This window comes from Micromys minutus (genome assembly GCF_963924665.1).
Source record: "Micromys minutus genome assembly, chromosome: 2".
Lineage (NCBI taxonomy): Eukaryota > Metazoa > Chordata > Mammalia > Rodentia > Muridae > Micromys > Micromys minutus.
Genome location: NC_137971.1, coordinates 91,313,394 through 91,327,607, shown reverse-complemented (window position 1 = coordinate 91,327,607; position 14,214 = coordinate 91,313,394). Strand labels below are relative to the sequence as shown.

Below are 14,214 nucleotides of genomic sequence, written 5' to 3'. Positions count from 1 at the left end.
TATCCACTATCCTTGGTCCTAAAAGCTTAAGCACCAGTAATCAAAATTTGCTTTTCCATTTTCCATTCTAAATGGTAGAAATAGTCTTCCTGAAAGGAGACACACCAGGTGACCATCTAATACAAAATGATCAGTTCTGAAGCATGAAAAGAAGTAACATTATACTAACTAAGCAAGTAATATTTAGAAATATATAAGTACATATGTGTGTGGGGGGGTGTATGTGTGTGTGTGTGTGTGTGTGTGTGTAGGTAGGTAGGTACATATGTGTATGTAAAAACAATTAATGAAAAATGTGCTATGAATCTGAAAGAGAACAAAAGGGGACATATGGGATTGGAAGCAGAAAAACTATAGAAGAAATTATATGATTATAATATCAATTAAAGAAAACTAATATATACCTCACAAAGTATGAAAAATCATTCTTGCTGAACTTTTAGATAAAAAAAGATTGTTTTAAAGGTTCGCAGGACATTTAAAAGATTAAGAAAAGTCAGCTGGACATAGCTACAGACGAGAGAGAAGTAGTAAGACATTTTCTAATCCTTTCTCGTTTGTGTTATAGAACAAAATTTATAGTCTGTAAATAAACTTCCTTAAGAACCAGCTCTGCGTGTTTCTTGCTCCTTTCCAGACCCATGAAAATCCTCACAGAAATTAATTACCTAACTAAATAATATTGTTAAAGCTGAAAAAAATTTATGATGTTGCTTAATGAGACAGCAATAGATACAGTGATTTTTTTTTCCCCAAAGTAAATTAGAATCAGAGATGGCGTTAAACCACTGACCCTCTGCCAAAGGCACCTTCCCCCATCACGTTAGCTTTCACATGGCTTCAGTAACATAAATCGTCTAATTCCCAGAAGCAAAGGAAGCTACATTTGAGTCTAGGGCCATGCTTCTTTACACATGTCTGCTGAGTCATTTATCCTTCTCTTCAATGGTTCCTGGGAAACCTATGCTCAGAAATATAAACTGGATTCCTCAGTTTTTCCTTCTTTTGTGTCTTAATGATTCCCCAAGATCCTTAGTAGACAGACAGACCTGCAGATCTCTTTGTAAACTATGTGTGTATTACTTACTCACCGTGACCTATGAGGCTAGCAGACATCACTAAGACCATTTCCTCATCCATCAGGGATTAAATGTGCAATCAAGCAGATAATTCTCTGCAGAGTACCTTGCACATAGCAAAGCCAACATAAAGATTTACTTTTTAAAAAATGTTGTCTATGTTTCTTTATTCACTGACATCCAGGGAGATCATAATTTCAGCACCATCAAGAAAGGGTGTAATCATGGCTCTGTCAGGCATGATTTCTCCCCAAAATTCAAAAACTTGAGTTCCTAGACTTAAAATTACTTTGGCCCTGCCTGTCACACAGATTCATGCTTTAAGCCTTTCTTCTCTCTGTTCCCTTCATAACAGTTCAGTTCTCTTCTTTGTCTTCCAATTTTGTTTGATGTGGCTCTGCAAAGAATTGGACTTGGCATAGTAGCACTCACCTTCAGTGTAGGCACTCAAGAGGATTAGAAGATAAGACAGAAGCCTCACAATTTTAAGGACAGCTTAGACAACAAAACCTAAATATAGAAGTAGTAAGATGGGAAACACAAAAGTCAATGCTGGGTGACCAGTCCTGAATCTCAAAGACTCAGACATTAAGGGACAAGGGCACACATTTGCTGAGTACTGAAAATAGAAGAGAGATGGTCATTGTTAGCACAGTGGGGTGGCCACTGACTTGCTGGGAACCATAGTGCACTGAAGTTCTTAGTATCCCCAAAGTTAAGAAAGGCTTCCTAAAGAGACAATACCCTTCCACTATCTCACTGACTTAGAGAACCATGGACTTCCTGATTCTCTTCTTCCTCCTCCTGCTCCTCCTCCTCTTTCTGTCCCATTAGATGGAACTTGTGAAGCATAAAAATATGACAGGATCAGTGTGCCCACATTATTCCCAATCACTGGTTTCATGAGTGCACCGGGTTTTAATTGTTGATACTGTCTCACTGTATCCATTATTCCTGAATTTCTTGTCCTCCAGTGAGCACAAACGTTGAAATTCTCCAAGCAAGAGATCTGACCCCAAGACACATCCTGGGTTCCTCTTGTGATGGCGCTGTTCAATGTCACACGCCCTGCCTCCTTTCTCCTGACTGGTATCCCTGGTCTGGAGAGCCTCCACCCCTGGCTGGCAGGGCCCCTTTGTGTGATGTATGCTGTGGCCCTTGGGGCAAATACTGTGATCCTGCAGGCTGTGCGAGTGGAGCCTAGCCTCCATGCTCCCATGTACTACTTCCTGTCCATGTTGTCTTTCAGTGATGTGGCCATGTCGGTGGCCACACTGCCCACTGTGCTCAGAACCTTCTGCTTTGATGCCCGCAGCATTGCTTTTGAGGCCTGTCTAGTCCAGATGTTCCTCATTCATTCATTCTCGATGATGGAGTCGGGGATTCTGCTGGCTATGAGTTTTGACCGCTACGTGGCCATATGCGATCCCTTGCATTACGCCACTGTTCTCACCAATGAATTCATTGCGGGGATGGGGTTAGCAGTGACTGCCAGAAGCTTCATCACCCTTTTCCCTCTGCCCTTCCTCATCAAGAGGCTACCGATCTGCAGATCCAATGTCCTTTCCCACTCCTACTGCCTGCACCCAGACATGATGAAGCTCGCCTGTGCTGACATCACCATCAATAGTATTTATGGACTCTTTGTTCTTGTGTCTACCTTCGGCATGGACCTACTTTTTATTTTCCTCTCTTATGTGCTCATTCTGCGCTCTGTTATGGCCATTGCTTCTCACGAGGAACGCCTTAAAGCTCTCAACACATGTGTGTCACATATCTTGGCTGTTCTTGCATTTTATGTGCCAATGATAGGGGTCTCTACAGTCCACCGCTTTGGGAAGCATGCCCCACGATACATACATGTCCTCATGTCCAATATCTACCTCTTTGTGCCCCCTGTGCTTAATCCTCTAATTTACAGTGCCAAGACAAAGGAGATCCGCCGTGCCATATTCCGTATGTTTCAACGTATCAAATTGTGACTTCCACATCTCTTTTTAGGGTCTGATGATTACATCGCCTATAGATTTTCACTGATGCTATCATCATTATGATTAATTTTCAGCATTAGCACTGTCAATATCATAAGTATACAATGGATATGTAATTAGAGGGAAAGTCATGAGATAAGGGAAAGGGAGGCACAAAACTTAAAACATACAATAAGGAGATATAAATGAGGCATTCAGAAAACACCTGTGTCACTCACAGACAGGCAAATGTTGGAGACAATTGATTAGTTATGTAACACTTTACAGTTAATTTAGGTTAGGAATTGTTTTCATAAAGTAACAAATTTTCCTAATGGGACAATTTTACCGAGTCATCAAATGTGGCACGTTGTATTCTAAAATCTTTATATGCATTGACAGATGTCATGTTCATATTAATCACATGAGGCAGAGAGAATGAATTACACATTATAGAGATATTTGAGATTAAATTTATGTTTGTTTTCTAACCTACTGCAGTGTCTGTGTGAATACCATTACATTGTATGAAAACCATTCCATTGTCTAATCTTCATTGCATAAAATCACCACTGCTGTCTGTTTTTTCCCAACACTACTGCTCTAAGTGATTACAGGTTACTTTTATTTCAAGGATGAACTCTGATATACTTTGAATGAATGAACACTTGAATAAAACAAAGACAATCTCTGAAAACTGTCAGCTACTCACACTGAGAACTTTCTCTATCTTTTCTATCTACAACATTTATTTTTTTCCAAGGACAGGGCTCAGATATCTAAATATGATAGATACCTAAATCACAGACCTTCCTATAGGGTGGGCGATGTGCCAGAGGCCTGGTTTCTCGTTCTTTTTCTTTCTTTGGCTAACAATTTTCTTTGATGCAATTCCATGCTAAGAGATGTCAGAAATTATGTTCTAGAATCGTTAGTTAACCAAAAAATAAAAAATAAAAATCTGGAATATTCCACACAAAACACTCATGATTTACAATTAGGCAATAAAAATAAATTTTTCTGACCTTCTTTTATAATGATTTTTCCTGGTGTGTCATTTCTTTGATGGCAGAGTGCTAACATACACTGGGAAATTCCTCAGCCTAAGGTTTTGGTTATTGCCAGACAACAAGTGGGGGTGACTGTGGAATCTATCTTGTCAGGAAAACTGAGCTAGAGACCTAGAACAGCAGAGATCACCAATGATCCAAAATTTTCCTTTGTACGCACGGCCCTACTGGGTAAATGTCAAAGACGAATGTTGGGTAACAATGGAGGATGTTTTTTGTGAATGTTGATAGTGTCAATATTTGTGAGTACGATCTATGTGATCAGTAGCAAACATGTTGACTGGCCTACTAAGTTAGCTTTTTTCGGGAATAGTTGAGTATTTATTATATCAAAATTATTTCAAAAGGAAAATAAAGATGTCTATTCTGCAGTCAAATGGAACTGTCCATTTAAAAATAACTGCTGTGAGCCAAAAAAAAAAAAAACAAAAAACAAAAAACAAAAAACAAAAACAACAAAAAAACCTCTTTTATCTTGCTTTAGGATACAAATAATAATTTTAATGACATAAAATTTTATTTTTTAAGTAAAGATATTGATGAAAATAAAAGGGTTAAGGAATTAACTAGATAAAAGAAAGATGTTCCCTGGTGACCATCCAAAGACAGTGAAGGGCCTGCAGTGACTTGTGGCAGGGTGAGTTGGTACCCAGGGGGACCTCCCCATTCTCAGAGGTGAAACACAGGAGGAGGTGAGGAGGGGTTATTTGAGAGCAAATGAGAGGAGAGGGGGCTGCGATCAGGATGTAAAGTGAATAATTACTTAATTAATGAAAATTTAAATTTAAGTTACACATATACATACTACATATATATGTATATACTTATGTAAATGTGTTACCTTTGTATACCTATATGTAAAATACTTGAGAAAAAGGGAGAGAGAAAGCAAGGAGTAGGAGACTAAGAGGCTCCTCAAATGGCCTCTGACTCTGTCCACTTTCTCCTCCATAAAATACAAGGTCTGATGCTTCTCAGAAACACAGGGGAAAGGCTGGAGTTTCATTTTGCTTGTTTTGGCTGTTGTGACTGCTCATACAGTGATTGTTATAACCACAGGAAGGCCACCCCTGAGACTATAACCTCTGCAGATCTAAGACAACCACCACTGTGTTCTATTGTTGTTCTGAACTTAACAGTTTTTCATACTGAAATAACAAAATATCCAGTTTACTCCCAGGAGAAATACTTAAAGGGCAATTTCTTTGTTTTTTAAGCCCCCAAACCTAGGTATGATTTAAGAAAATTTGGTGTTGGACAGCATCCACACTAAGATAAACTGTAAACAGTTCGTAGTTTACGGAGAGTATAGTCATACATGTACCCTTATGAATGCCTTATCCTTGATACATGGGTCATCCTCTATGGCAAGGACTGAGCTGAGAAGAACAGACGCTCAGAAAAAAAGACTTTATCTCTTGCCTTGTGGTTAAGAACTCCATTACCTTTAGGGGGTTGACACTGTGAGTTTGACCATGCTCCAATGAGTATATGGGCAACACAAATTGGAACTGAGTTCTTTTTCATGTTTTGTTTGCTGGGAGGCCACAGGGCAAGAGATGGACCTGGCACGATGGAGAGAAGTGAACGTGACTGAGGTTCATTATGTGGAATTTCCAGATGTTCAATAAAAAACATTATGTTAAAAAGACTTGTAAGATACCTATGGCAAATAAAATTTAAAATAGAATATAAGAAGCCTTCTAGTCACGATGTAGAAAGTTCCATAGGAACTCAAGAAGAAAAGTTTCTTCTGAAATAGTCCTCAGAAGAAAATAGCACTGGTGCCCCCAGCAGTGCCTAGCAGCAGCTTGATTTTCTATGTATCATGAAGCAGAATCAATGAAGTGATTTGAAATCTGACCAGCTCTTCTCAGACCATAATTTCTCAGCCACAGAAGCAGTTCTGCTGGCCTGAAAATGGTCTTCATCTACTATGGCTTCATAAAATACGCAAAGCATGGCACAATGTGTTCATCTTCTGAGTTAGGTTATGTATAACCAAGGACATTTCCTCATCAATCGAGGATTCACATGGCTGAAGAAAATGGGCAGGTTAACACAATAAAGTATTACTCAGATGTGAAAAACAATGCCATCATGAAATGTACAAGCAAATGGAAGGAACTAGAAATAATTATCCTTAGTGAGATAACCTAGATGAAGAAAGACAAACATGGCATGTACTTACTTATAAGAGGATATTATCTATTAAGTAAAAGACAATCATGTTACAATCCACAGACCCAGAGAAGCTAAATAATAAGGGATGCTTAAGAGGAGGATGAAAGGATCTCCTTGAGAAGGGTAAATAGAATAGATTTTATGAATAAACTGGGGGGTGGGTGGGTTGGGAACAGAATGATCAAGTGGAATGGAGGGAGGAAGAAAACACTCCGAGAAATGACTGGAATGGGGAGAAGGGTATTTTGGAGCAAGGTAGAAACTAGTGCAATGGAAACTCCATGAAACCTCCAAAAGTATCCTTAGCAAAGATTTATACTAATGGGAGACACAGAGTCTGAACTGACCATATTCTGTAACTAGGCAAGGCCTCAAATGAAGGGATTGGGACATCAAGACAGCCACCAAACCAACTACAGTTTGTCCTGCCAGTAAAGTGTGCTGGGACTGGAACCTAATGAAAGCATCATCAAAGAGACCAGAAAGACTCCATCTAGAAACTGATGGGAGATATATGCACCACAATGTTCATAGCAGCTCTATTTATAATAGCCAGAAGCTGGAAAGAACCCAGATGTCCTTCAGAAGATGAATGGATACAAAAATTGTGGTACATTTACACAATGGAGTACTACTCAGCTATCAGAAACAATGACTTAATGAAATTCTTAAGAAAATGGATGCATCTAGAGAATATCATCCTGAGTGAGATAACCCAGTCACAAAAGAACAGACATAATATGCAGTCACTGATAATGGGATACTAATCCCAGAAAGCTCTGAACACTCCAGAAACAACTCACAGACTGTGTGAAGCTCAAGAAAAAAAAAGAAAGAAAGAAAAGAAAAAAGTCATTATGCTCAATCTTTACACACCAAGAAAACGTTGAGTAATTCCGGGTTACATCCTGTTTTACATGTACTTTATGCTCATTGTAACTAGTAAGACCTTAATGCACACTATCAAACCTTTGAAAAAAGAAAGCCAAACATTGACAAAAATGTATTCGTATACTTTTATGCAAAAATCCTTAAAATTTGTACATTTATCTTTGTTTTTTAAAATAAAGTTGTTCAAAAAATAAAAAAAAAAAAAGAAACTGATGGGAGAAGACTGAGAGTACCACAGCAAACATTAGGCAGAGCTCTGGGAAGAGGAGGAAGGATCCGAGAGGAACAAATGTGATCAGAGAAACACCAGGAGAGCATGACCCAGAGTCAACTGACTGGGACTCTTAGGGACTCACAGAGATCTGGGAGCCTGGAGGGGTCTGACCTAAATTTTCTGCATATGTGCTATGGCTGAGTAGCTTGGTTTGCTTGTGGGAATCTTAACAGTGGGAGCAAATTCTGTTCCTGACACTTTTGCCTATTGTACGACACTTTTTCTCTTACTGGGTTGCCTTCTCCAACCTTAATATGATGGTATGTGCCTGGTCTTACTGTAGCTTATTATGCAGTGTTTGGTTGATGTCCCTGAGAGGCTTGCTCTTTTCTGAAGGGAGATCAATCTGGGAAAATAAGGGGGAGAGACTTTTGGGTGGGATGTAATATATGAGGAAAGAAGAAGGGGGGGGGGGATTCACTGATCCATTACCAACTGGATATGTTTTTTAATTATGGTGATGAGCCATGAACTCAGTGACCTCTGTGAACTCAGTGACCTCAGCTAGGAAGAAATTTATCTGTTGCTACTTACTTATCTTCTTTATGTTTAGTAAATAAAAGATACATTCCTTCCATTATAAACATGGAATTAGTTCATCAGATATATATGATAAAATAAAGGAAATAATTATCCACTAAATGAATGTTTAATTTATTGACTTCATTTGTACATGTATAATTACATGCACTTAAGATTTGCATTGAAATTCATTTAAACCTCCAAAACTCTTCAATGTGAAGTACAATCTCAAGACTTCTATATATGCCTTTTATCTACCCTCTCCTTTATAACCTATAGTAATTAGAGGTCACATTCTTCAATTTTATATAAGGGTAGAACATATGGTATTTGTCTATCATTGTAATTAAGTGTAGTGCAGTGCAGTGGAATAGTGTCACTGGTGAAATAAATGTCCACATTAATTTCTTGAAGGCATAACAAAGGGTAAGTACCATAAGAACATATAGTAAGTACAAGCTGGGAAAACAAGATTTCTGTGTGCTGGAGATTGAACCCAGGGCCAGATGCCTGCTGGGCTGGTACTCTGATACTGCACTACATCTTCATTTCATTATGGACTTGACATCCACTTTCTATTGTTACTGTTAACTGAGATGAGTGGTTCCGTAACTATGATCAAGCTATGGCTTAACAGATGGTCAAATACCTTTTGTTACACTGCACACAACACAAAGCCAGTTTTGAAAATGAGAAAAGTAAGTAAAATAATTCTAAAATTCAAATTGCTGTTAAGAAGACATATACAAAGCCTTTATATAAGAGGGTGACAAGTAGTAGATTGGAAATATTTCAAATAATTATTCAGCAAGATGGAGGATTTGTGATTATGCTTAAGAAATACAACTTGGCTTAGTGGTTAAGAGCACTGACTCTATTTCCAGAAGTCCTGAGTTTAATTCACAGCAATAATATGATGTCTATGAAGACAGATACAGTGCACTCATATGCATGAAATAAGTAGATATTCAAAAAGAAGAAAGAAATGCAACCCAGCATTTAAATACAAATGTCTACAAAAATATTTCTACAAATACCATAAATAACTGTATCCAACTATAAAAACGTTGTTGGAAATAAAAATGTACAAATTAGACAATGTTTTTTATTTATTATCAGACATAGTTTTTTCAAAATAATTAATCTTCTTAGTCAATAAAAATATTTTAATGTGTTCTTAATTAATTTATAAATTAATACCCTATATAAAATACTTACTTTGCTAGTAAGAACAAGTACATTATCTCAGAAAAAAATTACACATCCATAATTTATGGATTTGGTCCATATTTACTAAGCAGTAGAAAAGCAAAACACATATTTATTAGTATAAATAACTAATAGTTCCCATGATCAATATGTGTAGAGCATTTCCCCCATATCAATATGATTCAAGGACTAAATCATCATTATTCTGCTCTATTATGTAACTAAATTGTACAGCTACAACTGAGCTTCAACTTTTTCAATGGATTTATTTTGTGTATGTGTGTGTGTGAGCACAGGCATGTCTGTGCCATGTCAAGCAAGGGAAAGTCAGAGGACAGATCTCATGAGCTGGTTTTGTCCCACGAAATTCTATTGGATCTGAGGATCTTACCCATGTCATCAGGAGTGGATGCAAGTTCGTCTACCTGAACCATCTCACTAACCCAATATTTCCACGTTTATCTTCCTTTTTCATTAATTTATTTATTCATTTTCCATCCTGATCACAGGCCTTCTCCCTTTTCCCTTCCCAATCTCCTCACAAGCCCTCCCTGGCCCATTTCCTCCTTCCCTTCTGTTGCTTTATTTGCACTCAAGGGTAAGCGTTTAGGAGCAATTCAAATGTATGCCCTCTTGTGTTTTGGTCACTGTCCTGTTATTTGGTCCATATAGCTTTAGCCTCCAAAACTTATTTTACTATCTTATTAAAAGATGTAAAGAGATACAACTTTTAAAAGACTTCTGCCCAATGTATGTGTTTTCTCCATTACCCTCCTTAAATTTGGTTTAGACCATGTCCTGCTCATTGTCCAGTAGAAGTCTGAAGCCCACTGTGCTTGTTTCTACTGGTGCCTACCTCACTGTGTCATCTGGGTTGTATTTACGTTGGATCTCAGAAGGCTTCTGTCTCTTCATAACTGTGATTCTAGGACCTGCCTGACATGTCTCATCTCTTGGTCTCTGTCTCTGTTGTAGCTTGAAGGGGGCTCCTTAAGCAGTACTACTCATTGAAGAAACATGAACCCATATTCCTGAACACTGTAGGCCACACTGTCAAAACAGGTAAAGGGAACAACCCCTTCCATTAGTCACTTATTCATCTCCCACTCAACATGTTTATTGTCTTCTTAGGACACTTTGACTCTTTCCCTGAGCAGTGCCTGAGTAATGGCAGTACATGTCACCATGGTCAAATAACTATCATTTAACTTGAAAGTTTGAAGTTTAATGATATTCGAACTCATTATTTTTATCATATATACATTATATATATATATATATAATATACATATATATATATATAGTTTGTATTACTTGAAAACATAGGTGTTGCATAAATAAAGGGCCATTTTTGTTGGGTTGGAAGAAATTAATTTCAGCAAACTATGATGTAATTAATTACAAGATGTTTTTAGTTGCAGGTTGTGTCTAGGTTGTACCTTTGTATCTTACGTGTAACGCATACTCCCAAATGTAAGACCACATTTAATATATCTATCTTGATACATTGAAACTATCTTAATACACTAAAATATCATCAATAACCAAAATTTCTAAGCTATGTTGTGTTTCAAGAAACATCACTGATCAGAACTTGGTACCCAATAACATCTTGTGTAGCCTCTTACGAATCTCCTTTGTCTTGATGGAATAGATAATAGGATTGAGCATTGGAGGCACAAAGAGATAGACCAGGGATGTGAACTTGTGCACATACTCTGGGGCATGCTTTGCAAACCTGTGGACCATTGACACACTAATCATGGGCACATAGAAGATAAGCACAGCAGAGATATGTGACACACATGTGTTGAGTGTCTTCAGCCTTTCTTCCCTGGAGGCAATGGCCAGCACAGAGCGCAGAATGAGCACATAGGAGAGGAGGATGAGCATCGAATCTACACCGAAAGCAGAGATGACAATGAACAGCCCATACATGCTGTTGATGGTGGTATCTCCACAGGGTAAGCGTATCAGGTCTGGGTGTAAGCAGTAGGAATGGGTCAGAACATTGGCCTTGCAGAAGGGTAGCCTCTTCAGTAAGAAAGGAAGTGGAAAGACCATGCAGAAACTGCGAATGATGATGGATATACCCATATGGGCCACACGGGCATCAGTAAGCACTGAGGAATAATGTAGTGGGTTGCAGATGGCAACGTACCTGTCAAAACTCATGGCCAGGAGAATCCCAGACTCTGTCCAGGAAAAAAAGTGTATGAAGAACATCTGGGCCAGGCAGGCATCGAAGGCAGTCTCTGGGATATGAAAACACATAGAAGCAAGCACCGTAGGCAATGTAGAAAAGGACACACCCAGGTCATTGACAGACAGAAGGGACAGAAAGTAGTACATTGGTTGGTGCAAACTCTGTTCCTCCTTTATGATGAAAAGAATCAGAGCATTACCTACAATGGAGATAACATACAGCAGCAGCAGGAGGGCAGCCAGCCCGTGCTCCAGACTCCCCATCTCTGGGAAGCCCGTTAGTATGAAGCTTGAGGTGTTTGTTTGGAAGTTCCTCATCAGGGTTGCTAAGGAACTGTGAGGGAGATGCACCAGAGAGAAGTGAAAAAGGGCCAGGGAAAAGGAAAGAGTGAGGGGCCAGGAAGAGTCCCAACATAGGAGGAAATGATGCTTAGATTCTTACACCAAATGCCATGGAAAGATCTAGAAAAAACTAACTGGATAAGCCCTTTCTTTCCCTTTATAACTCCCCAGAGATATCCCTTGACCCTTTTTTCTAAAACTTGCCCTTTATTCTTGTGCCATCTTATTTGTTTGCAGAAGTTTACATCTGTCTAATCTGGCCTTTCTGCCCTCTGATTTTCAGACATAATTATAAAGTAAGTGCTCAATGAAGTCAGTTCTTAATACATTAAGGCTGATTTATTCTCTTATGCTTGTTATGACACCATTTGACTAGATTCCAAGCTGCCTGTCTTCTTTTCCCTGCACTCAAATACCATCCCAGAATCTCACCTCCTCTTTGTGGTCTGAGCCCCTCGTTTATTCACCTGAGTTTAATAGCCCCAGTGTCTGCCATTCCTAGTTGCTTTTGATTTTGTTTCCTGTGTGTTCATGTTTCCTTGGGACAAAATATACTATATGCTACATTAATTCGATAGCCTTAAAAGTGTTGTTCAGGCCACATGCATAGCCATTGCATCTGAAAGTCTGCAAGAAGAACATAGAAATACACTAATAAGTAAGGTAATATTTTTCTTTCTCAGTCTGGCTATTTTGTTTAATATGATTCTCTTTTGTACATATATTTTTTTTGCAGATGGTTTCTTATAGAAAAATAAAATTCATGCTTACACAGAGAGATATGTGTGTATATAAACAAATATACATACATACATACATGCATACATACAAATATATACATATATATATATATATACACATTTGCCACATTTAATTTATCAATTCATCTACTGACACACACCTAACATAATTCCAGAGTTTGGCTATTGCCTTACTGTTTTTATCACAGGTAAACATAGTGACAGACATGTGATTATTTTGTTAGTATCTTTCTCCCTTAGTAAACTATGAGCTCCAATCATTGTATTTCTCTTCACTTTTGAATGATATCTTTGCATTTATATACTTAGTGGAACATGTACCATGGCACATATGAAAATCATAAGACAGCTTGAAGAAGTTGTTTCTATCTATCATGTGGGTCTGAGGAACCAGGCTCAGGGTATCAAGTTTGGTGGCAGCTGCCTTTGCCAGCTAAGCTGTTGTCCATCTCCATTTTGTTTGATTTTATTTTTCATATTTTTTATTAAATGTTTTTACTTACATTTCAAATGTTATCCTCTTTTTTGATTTCCACTCCAGAAACTCCCTATCTCATCCCCCTCCCTCTACTTCTATGAGAGTGCTCCCCCACCAACCCACCTACCCTTTACTGCCTCTCCTGGCATTCCCCTACACTGGGGCATACAGCATTCACAGGACCAAGGACCTCTCTTCCCACTGATGTCTGACAAGGCCATTCTTTACTACATATGCAGCTGGAGCCATGGGTCCCTCCATGTGTACTCTTTTGTTGGTGGTTTAGTCCCTGGGAGCTTTAGGGGGTCTGGTTGGTTGATATTGCTGTTCTTCCTATGGGGTTGCAAACGCCTTGAGCTCCTTCAGCTCCATACTTACTTTCTCTTTAGTCCTATGCAGGTAAATTGATATACAAATCCTTAAACTAGGACTCCAATATTACTAGTTCTAGTTTCAAACTTTTACAAGATGCTACTACATCAGTAAACTATTTTAATAACAATATACTAACACCTAGATTTTAACTGTAAAGTCCTTGAGACAAGTAAATTAATCTGGATTCACATACTTTCACAAGTACTAACTGCCAATTTAACATTCTAATAAACTATTTTCATATTTAAAGAATATTAAAATGCAAAATTAAGTACTTAATGTGAACATTAGTTCTCCAGTGCAAGCCACACACTGAAGGAATGCCAAACAAGAAAGTGTCAATGAAATCAGCTTCTTGGAGCATAAGAATACCTGGTTTGGTCTTCAAACTGCTTTCTGAATTCCAACCAGTTTTCCATCCAAAACTCTCTTGTATAGTTCTTGCTTACTACCTGATAAGAAATTTAGAGCTAACACTGAAGCATTGGTCTTAATTAAAGGTATTCATGCCAATCAGTCAATCAATCAATCAATAAAACAAACAAACAAACAAAAATCAGATGCCTCTCTGAGGCTTTATGCCCAGACCACCTGTAAATGAAGAACCAGGCCAACACAGTGGGATGGCAACTACTTAGGACTAGATGCTGAATTGACAGGCTTTTCTGAAATATTTATTCCCTAGTCATCTCAGAATGCCAGAGTTAGGTAAAAGGTTCCTAAGGATCCCTGTAAGAAAAGTGCTGAGGTCCCTGATTACCTTCTCAGAGTGGATTTGGTAGCTGTAAGAAAAGGGTAGCCAATGTACTTGTGGAGAGGAGAAACACCAAGCTCTCCACATCCTCAGAATGCAG

General features: G+C 38.3%; 2 protein-coding genes across 2 annotated transcripts; one reads left to right on the top strand and one right to left on the bottom strand.

Annotated features, from left to right (window-relative positions):
- Window positions 1–2,122: 2,122 nt before the first annotated feature.
- LOC308418097 (olfactory receptor 51I2) lies at window positions 2,123–3,061 on the top strand (the record flags this gene model as incomplete). The annotated part of the gene is made up of 1 exon (XM_080913425.1): window positions 2,123–3,061. One exon carries the CDS (start codon window positions 2,123–2,125, stop codon window positions 3,059–3,061), a length of 939 nt encoding a protein of 312 aa, XP_080769551.1.
- Window positions 3,062–10,786: 7,725 nt separating this feature from the next.
- LOC308418100 (olfactory receptor 51I2-like) lies at window positions 10,787–11,722 on the bottom strand (the record flags this gene model as incomplete). The annotated part of the gene is made up of 1 exon (XM_080913428.1): window positions 10,787–11,722. One exon carries the CDS (start codon window positions 11,720–11,722, stop codon window positions 10,787–10,789), a length of 936 nt encoding a protein of 311 aa, XP_080769554.1.
- Between the last annotated feature and the right edge of the window lie 2,492 nt (window positions 11,723–14,214).